Source organism: Thalassophryne amazonica, chromosome 8, assembly GCF_902500255.1.
Source record: "Thalassophryne amazonica chromosome 8, fThaAma1.1, whole genome shotgun sequence".
NCBI classification, from domain to species: Eukaryota; Metazoa; Chordata; class Actinopteri; order Batrachoidiformes; family Batrachoididae; genus Thalassophryne; species Thalassophryne amazonica.
In genome coordinates this window covers 93,404,137-93,422,179 of record NC_047110.1, presented here as the reverse complement: position 1 = coordinate 93,422,179, position 18,043 = coordinate 93,404,137, and the positions used below count along the sequence as shown (strand labels likewise).

Below are 18,043 nucleotides of genomic sequence, written 5' to 3'. Positions count from 1 at the left end.
GTGTCCAAATCCATTGCTTGCAGAAGGTCATTCACTACTTTAATGAGAGCTCTGTGGAATGATATTTTCTAAAATAAACTGCAGTGGCTCAAAGAGATTATTCCCAGTAAGGTCGTACACAAGCTGCCGTGACACCACCTTTTCCAGAATTTAGAGCAAAATGATAGATTTGATAATAGATTAATTATTTCCAGCACAGTCGGCCCAAGAATGGGCCACAGGTCCTTAAACAGTTTTGTTGGTATAGGATCAAATAAGCAGGTTGTGCTTTTTGTAGATGCTATGAGTTTCATCAGCACGTCTAGTGAGATACTATCAAATTCTGTAAATCTAGGTAATACCTCAGTAATGACACTCACTTCAGTAGCAGGGTGTAGGGTGTAGCATTTTCAAGAAAAACCTTCATTGACATAGCATGGTTGGTTGAAATCAGCTAAAGGACCTGAGAAGAGTAAACCAATCAACATACAAACATGTCCTTGATCTCAAGCATTTATAGTTTTGGCCTTGCTGGTCAATTCTGCACCCACTCCCATTTTTATGCCAAGTTTATTGCAAACTAGCTGAGTTTCCTGTTCTAGGCACGGGTAATAGAGATTAATTTTAGCCATGTCATTGAATATTTATTGTCACTTTAATTAAAGTGTAGTAAGCTGCATTGCATTGCGTGTTTGTTGTCATCATTCATTTTCACAGAGCAGTTTGTGACATTCATAAGCCTCAAGTGAATGATGATAAAAGGTGACAGCATGTCATATCACTGCAGCGCTCTGGCATGTCGTACACAGCAGGTACATTTTAATTGAAAAAAACGTGCGCTTTAACTCACACACGGCACGTGCTGGCCTGTTCAGATTATAATTAAAGTCCACACTAGCCAGCCACTATTGCGTACTAAGTAAAATGTGATGCTTGCTATCTGACCTGAGTACCACATGAACTGTGTGACGTCCTTGGTGGACAAAATAAAATCATCAGCGTTTATTGATTGATTTATTTAATTATTTATTTATTTATTAATTACGTCATTGGTGGACATAACCAGACATGCAAAGTGCATTTCGGTGTAATTGTGTTTGCAGTAGCAGCTGCACCTGCCTTCTTAGAGGGAAGAAGTCGTTGTCAACAGTTTCCACATGTAAAAAAAAAAAGGTAATCACAGCTTGTGAAGCAAAATGTTCAGCCTGAATCAAAATGTAGGACGACTCATTTCAACAGCTGGTTTGAGTCCTGTGGTCATCCTTCTGACAGAGCGGTCTGATTCAGTTTTTAATTATGGGAGAAGAAAGTGAATGTGAGGAAATGTCCTCTGCAGCTCGCCTGCTGTTTAAATGGATTTCCTGGAGCTTGACACAAAGACTCACTATAGAGAGGAAAATGTAAGGTAATTAAAGTGATTGAGGACATGTTTACTTATATTTCCTGCAGAAATATGCAGATGAAACATTAGTTTTCTGGGTATGTGATGTTTCCTGGGTTGCCTGAGGATTTCATAAGACTCCAGCTCTGCACAACACCTGACACCTGTGGACTTCGCTCTTTGCTCTTAGAGTCTTGCGGGTTTTCAGCTGCTCTCTGATCTTACATGATCAATATGGAAATATGATGTGCTTTGAAAAGAACAACAGAGCCTCCCAAAGCTGTAGTTTGAAGCTAGGGTCACCACAACTATGTTCTTTTTATCTATTTGACACAAGCATACCAGCCTATTAACACCATAAGATAAATCAGCTGGATTCACAGTCCTATGCAAGGGACTCACAACTTGGCAATACACCAATAAATAGATGAAAGATACACAAGCAAGGACATGTTTCCACTTTGACAGAGTGTGTATGCCACCTGAATACCCTTGAGCGATTCCACCAATGCTGCCCGAGGAGTGTCCTCTGCATCAGGTGGGAACCGTACCAACATCGGGGTCTTGGCTGAAGCCAAGCTCCAGAGCATCAAGTGTATCATCCTCAAGAACCAACTTCAGTGGGTGGGTCTTTAGGATGGATAACAGCTGACTTCCCAAACAGATCTTTTGCTCCCTGCTGAATGAAAGAAAATGGTCCAGAGGAGGACAGAATAAATGCTACAAGGACCTCTTGAATCACAACTTCCTGGGAAGAACACCCACTAGACCCAGCCAGCTAGCGAACAATGGTCCACATGGGAGTGGACGTGGAATAACACCAAGGAGAAAAAGAGCAAGATCTTCAATTGAGTTCAAATTATTTATATAGCACCAAATCACAGTCATCCCAAGGCACTTCACATGGGTAATATCTAACCTTACCAACCCTCCTGAGCAAACACGTACAGTGGTAATGGAAAAACTCCATTTGGCAGTATTTGAGGAAGAAACCTGAAGCAGACCAGACTCAGAGGGATGACCCACTGCTCAGGCCATTCTAACAGCAAGAAAGAGTATAGAACAAAGTACACAGTCCAGAACAGATCTGAGTCTAAAAAGTCCCATTTTTAAGTCAATGTGAAGTGTTGTGATTGTTCAGGCCAGCTGTCTCATTCGGGTGTCAACCAGTGGTCGAACAGATGGTGAAAAAACTCAGGTCTCAGGTCCAGTTTTGGCGACAGCCCCTCAGATAGAGATAAAGAGAGCAGAATCAGTTGGCCAGAGCTAACAGCACCTAAAGCACAAGTTCCCAGCAGTAAACCAACAGAGAAGCAGAGAGGGTACTAATGTTGGCGCTAACAGTGAGCCCTTTGCTTCACTAACAGACCCAGAATTTAGATATAATGAGGCTGAGACCTGCTCCATTGTTAATAACACAATTGAAAAAGAGAGGAAAAATGGTTTGATACAACACAAGTATGCTAGCCATACAAAAGGGAAAACATATGAGTTGGTAAGATTCAGTCTTACCCGTGTGAAACGCCTGGAGGCAGCTTTGTTGTGATTTGGCGCTATATAAATGAATTGACTCTTTAATCCACACTTGAATGACTTCAGAGAATCGGACTGTTTTATCTCAGCAGGCAGATTCTTTCACAGATCAGGCACCCGATAAGAGAAAGCTTGTGGCCTGCTGACATCTTTTTAACCTTAGGGACACATAGTAATTCTGTGTCCTGAGAACGAAGAACACAGGTGGGTATGTAAGGTTTAATTAGGTTGACCAGTGAGCATGACCCCTGACATCACAGAAGAAGCTTTTTTGACCTAAGATGATTAAAACATATTGTAAACACACCTACACATTTGTATAAGTGACGAATAGCACAGCTACATGAAAGCAGACTAGAAACCTATAATAATAATGTCATTTACAGAGCACATACTTAAGTGAAGGTCCAGCAGTCCTCTGTCTCAATTTTCCTGTCTTTGATCCTGATCACTGACCTTTGATTTGGTTACCGAGCTGTCTTTCTGAGTCGTTAATTCTCCCGTCTGTCTCTGTCTCTGTGTCTCCCCTAGGTGTGCTCAGTTTACCAGAAGGCCTGACACTTCACAGGGACCAGCAGCGAGCAGGGAAAAGCACAGATGGAAATGCCTACAGTCAGTGTGAGCTGCGCTCTGTTGAACAGTGTTTACTGGCCACAAGAGTGGGCAGCATCTCTGAACTCAGTGAGTCGCCCCCGTCGTGTGTGTGTCTGTGTGTGAGAGAGGAAATTCTGAGTGGACAAGTGAATGACTGGAAATGACTGCTCTCTCAGCACCCACTGCAGTCAAGCTGCTCTTTGGCATGTTAAAAAAAAGTATGCTTGCCAGTTGTTGACACAGCAAACCTAGCTCCGATAGCTGCTAATCCGCTAACTGAAAAATTAAATGTGATAATGATAAATTGCTTCATAACGGCTAACTTTTATCATATGAATTTAGCTTTGGCTTGGCATTTTGGCTCTGAAACTCTGAAAAACAGACTTAAAGAGCTGAAATTTTAGTATGTTGAAGCACAAACACAGAGCTTCCCTAAAAGGTTTAGTGAGCCAACATCAAACAAATCAAAGGAACAAATGTATTTGCATTCACCATACAGTTTATTCACAGTACAGGAAGTATTTAACAAATAACAAATATAAAGAAAAAAGAATACGTGAAATAACTTTAAGAATGTAACTAATACATTGAGAACTTCCCATTAGTCCTAGGGTCCACTAGTCCTTGTCGTAGTATTAAGGAGAGCATGTTGAAGTTGTTTTTGCTTTTATGGTAGGCTATGTTGCACTAAAGTAGGTTAAGTAATGTCACAAAAGTGTGATAATTAAAAAAAAACTATTTAATTATGGTGAATTACCGTTTTTTGTTTATTTTCAATACAATTAAAGGTGATTAATACAGTATGTAAACAGAATCATATGTTTTATTTTATAAATTATACAAAACTGGATTTGGTTTGTTAGCTGTTTGAAAGTATTACATTTATTTGTGAACTTTAAAATCGGTTTGGGGTTGTAATATATATAATATAAAGAGGTTAGGACCAGAGGACCCTGGGACCAGTGGACCCTCCATAATGCATTCACTCTGGCTTCACCTCTTGCTTCATCTCCATAAGGTGATGCTTCAAGCCGCGTGTCAATTTTACAGACTGGTTGAGTGAATAAGCTCCAACAGGAACAAACATGTATTTTTTAGGGTTTACAAACATTTTTAACCATTCAACTTTTAAATTTAAAAAGTTAGCTTGCTTACAGTTAGTGGTGCCAAATTTAGTGGAAGCTAACTGCTCCACTTATGGTTTTCTGCTGGTTAGCTGACCTTTGCCCACTACTGGTGCTTAGCGCACCTACTTAAACCTAAAAATTCTACATGTAGTATGAAGACAGCAGTGCTCAAACTGTGGGTTGGACCTCCCTGTAGGGACACAGCACCATCAGGTGTGTAACATTTTATCTGGGGGCAGAAACATAGATTCTTACAACCCTTTGGAACTAAGCACTGTAAATGCATCACGGATGCACCAATAAAGTACAGTTTTAAAATATTGAGGTTCTGGGTATAAAGCCTTCTGTGAGACCTTTTACAGAAGGAACATTAGTTCTTACCCTCTGCACAGTGTCAAAGCAGATGAAAACCATGACCTTTGTTGCTAACACACCAAACCCAAACAAACATTGAGCAAGAAAGTCAGAGTTTTGAGTGCTTTGAAATAGATTTATTTTTCCTGCATCACCTTGAGTTTTGGGCTGGTGTTTTTGTAATCATCTTTCTCCTCTGGAGTCTTCTTTGCTGTTTCTGAAGCTTAAAGGTCAAACAAAACAAAGTAAAACTCACTATGATGGAAGCATTTACACAGTAATGCACCATGTCGAGATTCTATTCTACACAGACACACATCTTCAACCGCTTAGTCCAATTACAGGTCGCGGGTGGTCTGGAGCCTAAACCCAGCAGTCACACTGCGCAAGGTGGGGTACACCCAGGACAGGACGCCAGTCTGTCACAGGGCCACAAACAGACAAAGAAACACATTCACACCCACACACACACCTACGGACAATTTAAAGATTCCAATCCACCTAACCCGCATGTTTTTTGGATGTGGGAGGAAACCGGAGCACCTGGAGGAAACCCAACCAAACACAGGGAGAACATGCAAACTCCACATAGAAAGGCCACAGGTGGGAATTGAACCCATGACCTCCTTGCTGTGAGGCAGCAGTGCTAACTACTAAGCCACCGTGCTGCCCAGTAGCATTCCAAATAGATTTAAATAAACTCCATTGTAGTGTTATGCTGTGTTTGACTGTACTCGGAACTTGGGGGAAGAAAAATGAGCTCCGTGTTGGGAAGGTGTCGTAGCACGGACCCACAACAGGGGGCGCAAATGAACGGACAATGAGTAAGCCAAAAGGTAACAATTTACTGTTGTGACAATACACAACTAAATACACAGAAATTGCAAAGTCAATTAACACCAGGTGACGTGTGGGCAGGCTCGAAGATAGAAGACCCCGACGAGAGAGAGGCCGCGTCCCACACGGCCTCCACCACCAACGGTCTGAAGAACACCGGAGCCGCCAAGTCCCGAATCCCCAGGTGACCTCTGTCTTCGGCTGTCGACCCTGGTACTGCTGGCAAAAAGCAGAGACAAGATGAATGAGTGTAAATCCGTACACTCAGTGGTCTACAGTCTGTACACAGTTAGGAGGGAGCACCTCCACCTCCAAATCACACACACTCGTGCAGCTCCTGATCTACCACTTATCTGGGATGGGGTGCGAGGTGAAGCCGTCACTCTCACACCAAACGCCAATCCTCCAGACAAGGCAACACTTCAGGAAAACGGCTGCAACAGAAGTTCAGTTGGTTACACAATGTGTCAGTCAGCAGAGAAATTACCTCTCGGTAGTCGATTTCTCGGCGAGGAGGTGGAGTTGCAGTCCGGCTTTTATGATGGTGATGATGATGATGAACGAGTGACAGCTGGTGCAGGGGATGAATGACAGCTGTCACTTCTTCTGGGTCTGGCGCCCTCTCGTGCTTGGAGCCCGCACTCCAAGCAGGGCGCCCTCTGGTGGTAGTGGGCCAGCAGTACCTCCTCTTCAGCGGCCCACATAACAGGACCCCCCCCCTCAACGGGCGCCTCCTGGCGCCCGACCTGGCTTGTCCGGGTGTCTTCTGTAGAAATCGGCCAGGAGGGCCGGGTCCAGGATGAAGCTCCTCTTCACCCAGGAGCGTTCTTCAGGTCCATACCCCTCCCAGTCCACCAGATATTGGAACCCCCGGCCCTTACGACGGACGTCCAGGAGCCTGCGGACTGTCCAAGCAGGCTCCCCTGTCGATGAGCCGGGCAGGAGGCGGCGTAGGTCCAGGTGCACAGAGGGGCGAGGTGTGGTGTGGCTTGATACGGGACACGTGGAATACCGGGTGGATCCGCAGTGAAGCTGGGAGTTGGAGCTTCACTGCGGCCGGGTTGATGATTTTGAGGATTGTGAAGGGTCCGATGTATCTGTCTTTTAACTTGGGGGAGTCCACACAGAGGGGGATGTCCTTCGTTGAGAGCCACACCTCCTGCCCGGGCTGGTACGTGGGGGCCGGGGACCGTCGGCGGTCTGCTTGGGATTTGGCCCTCGTCCGGGCCTTCAACAGGGCAGAGCGGGCGGTCCGCCACACCCGGCGACATTTCCGAAGGTGGGCCTGGACCGAGGGCACACCGACCTCTCCCTCCACCAGCGGGAATAATGGGGGCTGGTACCCCAAACACACCTCAAAAGGGGAGAGGCCGGTAGCAGACGAAACTTGGCTGTTGTGGGCATACTCGATCCAGGCCAGATGGTGACTCCAGGCCGCCGGATGTGCGGAGGTGACACACCGCAGGGCCTGCTCCAAATCCTGGTTGGCCCCGCTCTGCCTGGCCGTTGGTCTGGGGTGGTACCCGGACGAGAGACTCACGGTGGCCCCCAGCTCCTTGCAGAAACTCTTCCACACCTGTGAAGAGAACTGGGGACCACGATCCGAGACGATGTCCGACGGTATCCCATGCAGCCGCAAGACGTGGTGAACCAGGAGGTCTGCTGTCTTCTGGGCCGTCGGGAGCTTCGGGAGGGCCACGAAGTGGGCCGCCTTGGAGAACCGGTCCACTATCGTGAGGATTACGGTGTTGCCCTGGGACGGCGGGAGGCCCGTGATGAAATCCAGGCCGATGTGAGACCAGGGGCGATGAGGCACTGGCAGGGGTTGGAGGAGGCCCGTCGTCCTCCGATGGTCTGCCTTGCCCCTGGCGCAGATGGTACAGGCCTGGATGTAGTCCCGGACGTCGGTTTCCAGGGACGCCCACCAGAAGCGCTGCTGGACTACTGCCACGGTCCTACGCACTCCGGGATGACAGGAGAGCTTGGACCCGTGACAGAAGTCCAATACGGCAGCTCTTGCCTCTGGTGGGACGTACAGTCTGTCCTTGGGGCCAGTCCCCGGGTCCGGGCTCCTGGTCAGGGCCTCCCGGACGGTCTTCTCCACGTCCCAGGTAAGGGCGGCCACGACAGTGGACTCGGGGATGATGGTCCCGGTGGGGTTCGACAGCCCCGCTTTGGCTTCTTCTTCGTGCACCCGGGACAAGGCGTCTGATTTTTGGTTCTTGGTCCCGGGGCGATATGTAATCCGGAAGTCAAAGCGCCCGAAGAACAGAGACCAGCGGGCTTGCCTGGGGTTCAGCCGCTTGGCGGTCCGGATGTACTCCAGGTTCCGATGGTCAGTGAAAACCGTGAAGGGCAACGAAGCCCCCTCCAGCAGGTGTCTCCACTCTTCAAGAGCCTCCTTCACCGTAAGAAGTTCCCGATTGCCAACGTCATAGTTCCGTTCAGCTGGGGTCAACCTGCGGGAATAAAGGCACAAGGATGGAGAACTTTATCAGCCTCCACGCTCTGGGACAGCACGGCTCCTATCCCTGAGTCAGAGGCATCCACTTCTACTACGTACTGGCGATCAGGATCAGGCTGCACCAGAACTGGCGCAGTCGAGAACCGGCGTTTCAACTCCTGGAACGCGGCTTCGCACCGATCCGACCAGGTGAAGGGGACCTTGGTGGAGGTCAGGGCAGTCAGGGGGCTAACTACCTGACTGTAACCTTTGATGAACCTCCTGTAAAAATTTGCAAAGCCGAGGAACTGCTGTAGTTTCCTGCGGCTTGTTGGTTGGGGCCAATCTCTCACCGCCGCAACCTTAGCCGGATCAGGGGCGACGGAGTTGGAGGAGATGATGAACCCCAGGAAGGACAAAGAAGTGCGGTGGAACTCGCACTTCTCGCCCTTCACAAACAGCCGGTTCTCCAACAACCGCTGTAGGACCTGACGTACATGCTGGACATGGGTCTCAGGGTCCGGGGAAAAGATGAGTATGTCGTCCAGATATACGAAGACGAACCGATGCAGGAAGTCCCGCAAGACGTCGTTTACCAAAGCTTGGAACGTTGCGGGGGCGTTAGTGAGGCCGAACGGCATGACCAGGTACTCGAAGTGACCTAACGGGGTGTTGAATGCCGTCTTCCATTCGTCTCCCTTTCGGATCCGAACCAGGTGGTACGCATTTCTAAGATCCAATTTCGTAAAGATTTGGGCTCCATGCAGGGGCGTGAACACTGAATCCAACAGAGGTAACGGGTATCGGTTGCGAACCGTGATCTCGTTCAGCCCTCTGTAATCAATGCATGGACGGAGTCCGCCGTCTTTCTTGCCCACAAAAAAGAAACCAGCACCCATCGGGGAGGTGGAGTTCCGGATCAGCCCGGCAGCTAAGGAGTCCCGGATGTAGGTCTCCATTGATTCGCGTTCCGGACGTGAGAGGTTGTACAACCTACTGGACGGGTACTCAACGCCCGGGACTAAATCGATGGCACAATCATACGGTCGGTGCGGATGAAGAGTGAGCGCCAGATCTTTGCTGAAAACGTCAGCAAGATCATGGTACTCCTCTGGCACCGCTGATAGATTGGGGGGAACTTTGACCTCCTCATTAGCTGTAGTGCCGGGGGGAACCGAGGATCCTAAACACTCCCGGTGGCAGGTTTCGCTCCACTGCGTCACAACCCCGGACGGCCAATCGACCCGGGGATTGTGCTTCACCATCCATGGAAAACCCAAAATCACTCGGGAGGTAGATGGTGTTACATGGAACACTATCTCCTCCCTGTGATTCCCAGATACAACCAAGGTCACTGGTTGTGTCTGATGTGTGATTAATGGAAGAAGAGTGCCATCTAGTGCTCGCACCTGCAATGGTGCCGGCAGAGCCACCAGAGGGAGCCCTACTTCCTTTGCCCATCTGCTGTCCAGCAGATTCCCTTCTGACCCCGTGTCTATTAGTGCTGGGGCGTGAAGGGTTAACTCCTCACAAAGGATTGTTACTGGGATTCGTGCCGATCTGCGGGGTCTTTCCGCGTGTGTGTTATGGCCCACCCTTAGCCCAGATTCTAAGGATGGGCGTTTGTAGTTTGACCGTTCAGGGCAGTCCCTCTGCATGTGCTCACAAGAGCCGCAGACAAAACACTCCCCGCGGGCCAGTCTCCTTTGTCTGTCAGTTAATCTTACTTTGGCCCTGCTCGTGTCCATAGCCTCCTCAGCAGGGGGAGCTGTAGCCCCACGGGGCTCTCTGGCAGTGAAGCGTGGGGACGACGTCGCCTTGTCGGAACCGGAAGGGGGAGGGACGGCTCGTACCCGGTCACACCCCCCGGCCTGCTCCCGACGATGCTCATTCAAACGGTTGTCTAAGCGTATAACCAAATCGACAAGCCCGTCAAAATCCCGCGGTTCCTCCTTAGCCAGTAGGTGCTCCTTGAGGACCGGTGACAGTCCATTTACGAAGGCGGCGCGGAGAGCAACGTTATTCCAGCCGGACCTCGCTGCCGCGATGCGGAAGTCGACTGCATACTCGGCTGCGCTACGGCGCCCCTGTCTCATCGACAGCAGCACGTTTGAAGCGGTCTCGCCTCTGTTGGGATGATCAAACACTTGTTTGAACTCCCGTACAAACCCAGTATAAGACGTTAGGAGCCGTGAGTTCTGCTCCCAAAGCGCCGTAGCCCATGCGCGTGCCTCTCCTCGAAGCAGATTAATAACATAAGCTACCCGGCTAGCATCTGATGCGTACATGACAGGGCGCTGTGAAAAGACGAGCGAACACTGCATGAGGAAGTCCGTGCACGTCTCGACACAGCCCCCGTACGGTTCCGGAGGGCTTATGTAAGCTTCAGGGGATGGTGGGGGGGTTTGTTGAACGACCAGTGGTACGTCTGATTCAGGCCCAGGACCAGCCAGAGGAGGAGCTGCAGCAGCGCCCTGATCGTGCGCTTCCACCCTGGCGGCGAGAGCCTCCACTCTCCGATTAAGGAGGACATTCTGCTCGGTCACTAAATCCAACCGAGCCGTGAAGGCGGTTAAGATCTGCTGCAGCTCACCCAACACGCCTCCCGCTGACGCCTGCGCTCCTGGCTCTGCCATTGGCCGTTCACGCTCGAGCTGACGCCCCTCGGAATCCATGACGATTGGCCGAGTTGGGAAGGTGTCGTAGCACGGACCCACAACAGGGGGCGCAAATGAACGGACAATGAGTAAGCCAAAAGGTAACAATTTACTGTTGTGACAATACACAACTAAATACACAGAAATTGCAAAGTCAATTAACACCAGGTGACGTGTGGGCAGGCTCGAAGATAGAAGACCCCGACGAGAGAGAGGCCGCGTCCCACACGGCCTCCACCACCAACGGTCTGAAGAACACCGGAGCCGCCAAGTCCCGAATCCCCAGGTGACCTCTGTCTTCGGCTGTCGACCCTGGTACTGCTGGCAAAAAGCAGAGGCAAGATGAATGAGTGTAAATCCGTACACTCAGTGGTCTACAGTCTGTACACAGTTAGGAGGGAGCACCTCCACCTCCAAATCACACACACTCGTGCAGCTCCTGATCTACCACTTATCTGGGATGGGGTGCGAGGTGAAGCCGTCACTCTCACACCAAACGCCAATCCTCCAGACAAGGCAACACTTCAGAAAAACGGCTGCAACAGAAGTTCAGTTGGTTACACAATGTGTCAGTCAGCAGAGAAATTACCTCTCGGTAGTCGATTTCTCGGCGAGGAGGTGGAGTTGCAGTCCGGCTTTTATGATGGTGATGATGATGATGAACGAGTGACAGCTGGTGCAGGGGATGAATGACAGCTGTCACTTCTTCTGGGTCTGGCGCCCTCTCGTGCTTGGAGCCCGCACTCCAAGCAGGGCGCCCTCTGGTGGTAGTGGGCCAGCAGTACCTCCTCTTCAGCGGCCCACATAACACTCCGACTTAGAAAAGTGCAATAGAACAGCCATTCAAGTTGGTATTCCAAGTAGGAAACTCAGGTAGGTTCTATGTAGACCGACGCTGTTGATCTGACATCACAGCACTGTGGCGCCGCACACAATGAGTGGTAAACAGAATTATCTTTTCATTAATTTTTACTTTTATGTAGTGTTTGATGTTGGGTTTATAGAATAAACATATCTGGCAGGGGCCCTAATTACAAGTGTGGACCTTGGTGTTGTTCTCAGTATGGTGGGTTGCAAACTCATGACAATCCCCCTCCCAAGATGGAGAGTGAAAATATCCCAGAAATGAGCTCAATGTCCTTTTCCCAAGCATGTGCACTGGAATGCATTTAGATCGGACGTGGGAATTAACAACTTCCAACTTGCAAGCAAACGCAGCGTTACATCAACTCTGTCATGCTATAGATGACTCTTATTGCAGTTAAATAACTTGACATAATACAATGATTGAATACACATTTGTGCCCCCCCACAGTTTTTTTCTTTGATTAAAACCCCCTTAAACATCCTTTTACAAGAACAAAAAGAAAATTTATTTTGGTTGGTAATGACTGTGCAACCTGTATCACTGATGGTTTTTATTATTTTATCCTTTGATGAGTTTACGAGCTCCAAGAGAAGTTAATAAATAACTAAAATTTAAGGCTTTGAATCTCTCCCTGACAAAACAATATGATGGGCCACAATATGATTCAGGATCAATACTTTTAATCATGAAACCATTTGATTAGATGCAGTGTGATTCGGTGTGATATGATGCAATCTGGTGCAATTCTTTGTTTAATGCTGACATTCATTTTCCATGATAAATTGTACTAAGATAAAAGTGGCATTGCTTACTGTCAAATATATTTCAGGAAAATCCATGGACCTTCAGGATTTTGCTACTGTGCTGCAACAATTATTCACCATTGGGGGCAGCATCACATACAGTAGCAGAAAGGGCAGCATAGAAGAAGCTCAGAAGAAGAAAAATAAACTAGCTCTTGTTAGCTAGCATAAATACCAAAGCATAACTTTCCAGTTCTGAATCAGTCTAGCAGTATTAACCATTTATAAACAGAACATAAATGTCAGAAGATTAGATTTATCCATTACACCGGCGACCACCATCGGATATGTTGATATTGTTTTTAATTCACAAAGTTAAACATTCGTATGAGCAGCTTCATGAGAGCCTTATGCTGACCTTTGAACTTTTATCAGTGTTTGAAAAGATAGAATTAGGAGTGAAACTAGTTCAGCCAATACATGTTAAAATCGATCCACTGAGTTTATAGTACATTTATTTTAACTCTGGGGTCCTTGTATCTGTGTAGTTGTATTTATTACTTTAACCCTCTAGGGTCCGAGGGCATTTTTTGGACAGTGCACTCGTGTGGCATAAATGTTTTATTATCGCTGTTAACAGCTCTACCCGCATCCCACAATCAAGTTTTATGTCTTTTTTTCAAGACAACCTGTACTTTCAGAATATATATGCTATAGTGGTGTTTTATAAGTGTAATAAAGGTTTACAATCAGAAATAAGAAAGGAAAAAGTAAAGCAGAAAATAATTTTCCACACACATTTATTCAAAACACACAGCAAACTGTAATAAACAACTGTTTTGACACTTTATAAAGGTAATTTGAGGTCTTGTGTGAAAGACTGTACAACAAAAGGTTAAAACAGTAAACACAAATGCACATTTTGAACAATATAAATAAAATAATAATATAATGGTCTATGCATATTGTTTGTTTTCATCTCAATGCAATTTCTGTCTGCTATTACACAAAGGTCACATCACAAACGTCTACTTTTAAGGTACCTTCCACATTGGCGTATTCGTAGAGCTGTGTATTGCGGCGTGTTTCATTTAAATACGTCCGAAATGCGTGCATACTCAACCTTTTTCCGTGTTTGTAGATCTGCTTGCAGCTGTGTGTGTTCGCTTTTTAATGTGTGCACACAGTTGCGTGTTGCCGCTATTTAAAACCAGTTCACTCCTGCCGGCTCTGCAGAACACATCACTCCGATTGGACACTCACATTGCGCACGTCATCACACAGCTTCTATGAGGAGTACAAAGATGGTGGACGGCTGGCTCAGAAATCCGCGGAGTTACATTTTCAGCAAAAAAAAGTATGTTTTTATCTCATATCATTAAAAAGTTATATATAATTTAGTAAAACTTCATCTCAGCAGTTGTATACGACAGCGTCGGCAGAGGGTTAAAACTGATTATAGATTTGTATTGGTTAATTGTGATACCAGCAGTAAAATATATACTCACTGTCCACAAAATCAGGTACACTTGCTCAGCTGATCAGCTGATCACATGGCAAAAATACAACAGTGCATTTAGGAATGTTGATGTAGTCCAGAGGATCTGGTGATCCACTTTGTTTCTATGAATTCTATGTTTCTATGAATTCTTCAGAAAATGGTCTGACAAAGAAGAAACATCCAGTAACATGTCCCATCTTGAAGCAGATGGGCTGCACCACCAGAAGACCACACCAGGGCCACGTCATGCTAGCTAAGAATGGAAGTTGAGGTGAACAAGGGGCAAGGGGGCACAATGTTGGATGGTCTGTGGAGTCTTGATTTCTTCTGTAAGGGGGTAAAGGGGACACAACTCTGTGTTACAAAGATGTACTGAATGATTTGGCCACTGAGTGTACAAACACATTTTGATTGCATGTTAGAGTATACAAATAATGAATGTTTATGAGTTCAATGGAATGAATATTTAATTTGGTCAAAGCTGGAGTGCACCATTCAATGCCCCATTGAATGGTGCACTCCACCGAATTAAATATTTGTTACATTGAACAAATGTAAATCATTATTTGTTTTTTATAACAGCTAAAATAGATCCTTGTCATTTGATATAATATTAATTTTATATAATGGCTGAGTGGAGCCTTGTGGAGCCATTTGATTGGTGCTTTGTATGTCACGTGACATGGACTATTCGTCCCATTTGTGTTGCGTTGCATTTAGAGTGCAGTTTGATTCCATTAGGGTGCAAATTTGGTTCCATATGTTTGGTACCATTGCACTCTGTGTGTGTGCACACACACACACACACACAACATGCATGCACACACACACAAAACAAATCCACTGTGCTGTAAGCCATCTGGATGCGTGAAGAACTGTTAGGAGGACGTTAGAATGAAAAGCTGGGCTAATTTCTGACGTGATTTTTTTTTTTTTTTTCGCTGCACTGAGGACTACAAAGTCTTTTTTTGGAAGTACACAAAGTTGGTGCACGGCATTGTGGATGTCGTCAGAATTATTTTTGGACTCGTATTTAAAGTTCATGTTGGATTGTTGATGTCAGACGTGATTTTTCGCTGGAGTGAGGATCATACACAAACTCTTTTTTTTTCTGGAAGTACACAGTGCAGACAGTGCAGTGATGCACCAAAATGTAAGTCCCTTTTCTGTTGTTTATAAATTAATATAATATCAAATGACAAGGATCTATTTTAGCCATTATATAAAACAAATAATGAATGTTTTTACATTCTTTCAATAGAACGAATATTTAATTCAGTGAATGCTGGAGCATACCATTCAACCAGGGGAAGCCGAGTTGAATGGTATGTTGCAGCTTACGCCTCATAAAATATTCATATCATCACAGTCCAACACGAACTTTAAATAAGAGTCCAAAGTTACGACGATGTAGTCCTTGATGCTGTGCACTGACTTCTTGTACTTCCAAAAAAAAAAAAAAAAAAGACTGTGTAGTTCCTTAGTCCAGCGAAAAATCACGTCAGCTTTTCAGCTTTTCATCCTAACAGTTCTTCATGCCTCCAGATGACTTACAGCGGAGTGGATTTGTTTTTGTTATGTTTGTGTGTGTGTGTTAGAAGAATTAGCACCATCAATTAGCTCCTTCAAATCATTGTCCATCAGCAAAATGAACTCCACATGTTTAGCTAAACTCTGCCCCCACTAGTGGGCGAGGTTTCAAGTGTGCAATGGTAGAAAATGTATGTAACCAAAATTGCACTCCAAATGCAACGCAACACAAATAGGACAAATTGTCCATGTCACGTGACATACAAAGCACCAATCAAATGACAAGGATCCACTCAGCCGTTATATAATAATTTATAAATAAACACCAGAAAAAAGGCCTTACATTTTGGTGTGGTGCTTTGACATCAACAGTCCAACAAAAACTTTAAATTGGAGTCCAAAATTGTTCTCCGTCAACTTGGAAAAACAGTTAGATGGTCCATTATACCTCCAAAAAAAAAAAAAAAAGACTTTGTGTACTTCCTCAGTCCAGCAAAAAATCACGTCAGACTTTTGTCCAGATTTTCATCCAAGCAGTTCTTCATGCCTCCAGATGGCTTATGGTGTAGAGGATTTTTGTGTGTGTGTGTGTGTGTGTGTGTGTGTGTGTTAGAATAATTAGCACCCTCACTTAGCTCCTTCAAATTGTTGTCCATCAGCAAAACAAACTCCACTGTCATTAGCTAAATGTCACCCCCACTAGTGTGTGTGCATGGCTGGGGTTCGCAGCGTGAATGTATGGAACCAAATTTGCACAGCAGATGGAACCATATTTGCACACTAAATGCAACGCAACACAAATGGGATGAGTAATCCATGTCATGTGACATACAAAGCACCAATGAAATGACAAGGATCCACTCAGCCGTTTCATAATACCTGCATTCAGCTCTGCTCACTAACAAGCCTTCATCCTGGATGACTGATGACTTTACAGGCTGATATGCCAACATGGAGCTTAATAATGCACAAATATTGTCCCACTGTATCAGTAAATCACTGTATCATTCATATCTCGGGGTGTGTATGTCCATGTGTGTGTGTGTGTGTGTGTGCCCAAAGTGAAATGAATGTGGTTCTGTGGATGCTTGGCTGTCAATATAAGCAATAACACAGAGCAATTCATTAACAATGAACAAGTTGTATATCATTTATAAGTCGTGTAAATGTGACAAACCCCAAAACTAAATGGAACGTCTCTTCACTGGCAATGGACTCATTATTCAAAGAATAATGGGCATCAGAATGCTTTTATACACCATGATGTTATTTATCTATTAGCTTTCGAAATTGTGTTCCCCTCCACACACACACACACACACACACACACACACACACACACACACACACACACACACACACACACACACACACACACACACACACACACACACACACACACACACACACACACACTTTTATGTGTGTTTGTAATTGGTTTTTGGAATCATTTAAAAACTGCATGGTTGTAAGTTTTTTTTTTTTGTTTTTTTTTTTTTTGCCCAGGAAAAAGTACACAGTTAATTTTTTTTTTCTTCATGGCATGTTTATATCATCGCAAATAAGATTCTTTCAGTCAGAGGTTCATTAGAAGAGATGATTATTGCTTCTTGGTTGTGTGCAAGTATGAAGCTCATTCCAAAATGTGCTGATGGAAAATTAGAAAATGAATTTGCATAAATACAAAAAAGGAATAATGGACATGGCTGTCACTTTGAAAATAAATAATTTTTACACCAGAAATTCAGGAAAGAGTCAGAGGGTCTATTGCTCTCCTCATATAAAAAGAAATAAGTTGAAGAAGTAAGTCCTATACAGGCCTTGAGGCCCGTTGGTGCTGAGGCTTATCTCCGGTTTACATTTCGGAAAGCGGATGAGAGCCCATGACTCCCCCAGGACAGCACACCAGTCAGATGCAGGTTACTTCCCCAGCCAAGGACAGTACCCATAAGTGGACTGAGACAATCCAGATTAAGTGTCTTGTCCAAGGACGCCAAGAGGTAGTGTGAGTAGTGTGAGTATTCGAACCCAAATCTACATATCAACAATCCACATAAAAGTTTTTTTGGTGGTTAACTTGCACGAGTCTTTTCACAGATGCTGTGTATAAGAAAAGTCAGAGCAGACTGCACTTCAGATCTTTCAATGTCTGCAGAAATATGTTGCAGATCAGTGGGCTCCAGCATCATCTTCTATGCTGTAGTGTGCTGGGGCAGCAGGCTGAAGGCAGCTGACATGAACAAACTCAACAAGCTCATCAGGAGAGCTGATTCTGTCCTGGGGGTGGAGCTAGAGTCTGTGGTGGAGGTGTCAGAGAGGAGGATGTGGAGAAACCTGCTCACCTCCCACCCCCTGCATGCCACAATGATGTCCTGACAGAGCACCTTCAGCCAAAGACTGAGACCACTGAGGTGCACCACAGAACACCACAGGTGGTCCTTCCTACTTGTGGCAATCAGACTGTATAACTCCTCCCCCTTCTGCAGGATGAAAACA

At 45.8% G+C, this 18,043-nt stretch overlaps 1 protein-coding gene across 3 annotated transcripts in view; it reads left to right on the top strand.

The window, feature by feature from the left end:
- btbd11b (BTB (POZ) domain containing 11b) overlaps nucleotides 1–18,043 on the top strand; it is a 268,189-nt gene that overhangs the window by 151,387 nt on the left and 98,759 nt on the right. For all 3 annotated transcript variants that reach the window (XM_034177006.1, XM_034177005.1, XM_034177004.1), the window contains exon 2: nucleotides 3,425–3,574. In XM_034177006.1, coding sequence (XP_034032897.1) covers nucleotides 3,425–3,574 — 150 coding nt within the window. The remainder of the gene's footprint in view (nucleotides 1–3,424; nucleotides 3,575–18,043) is intronic.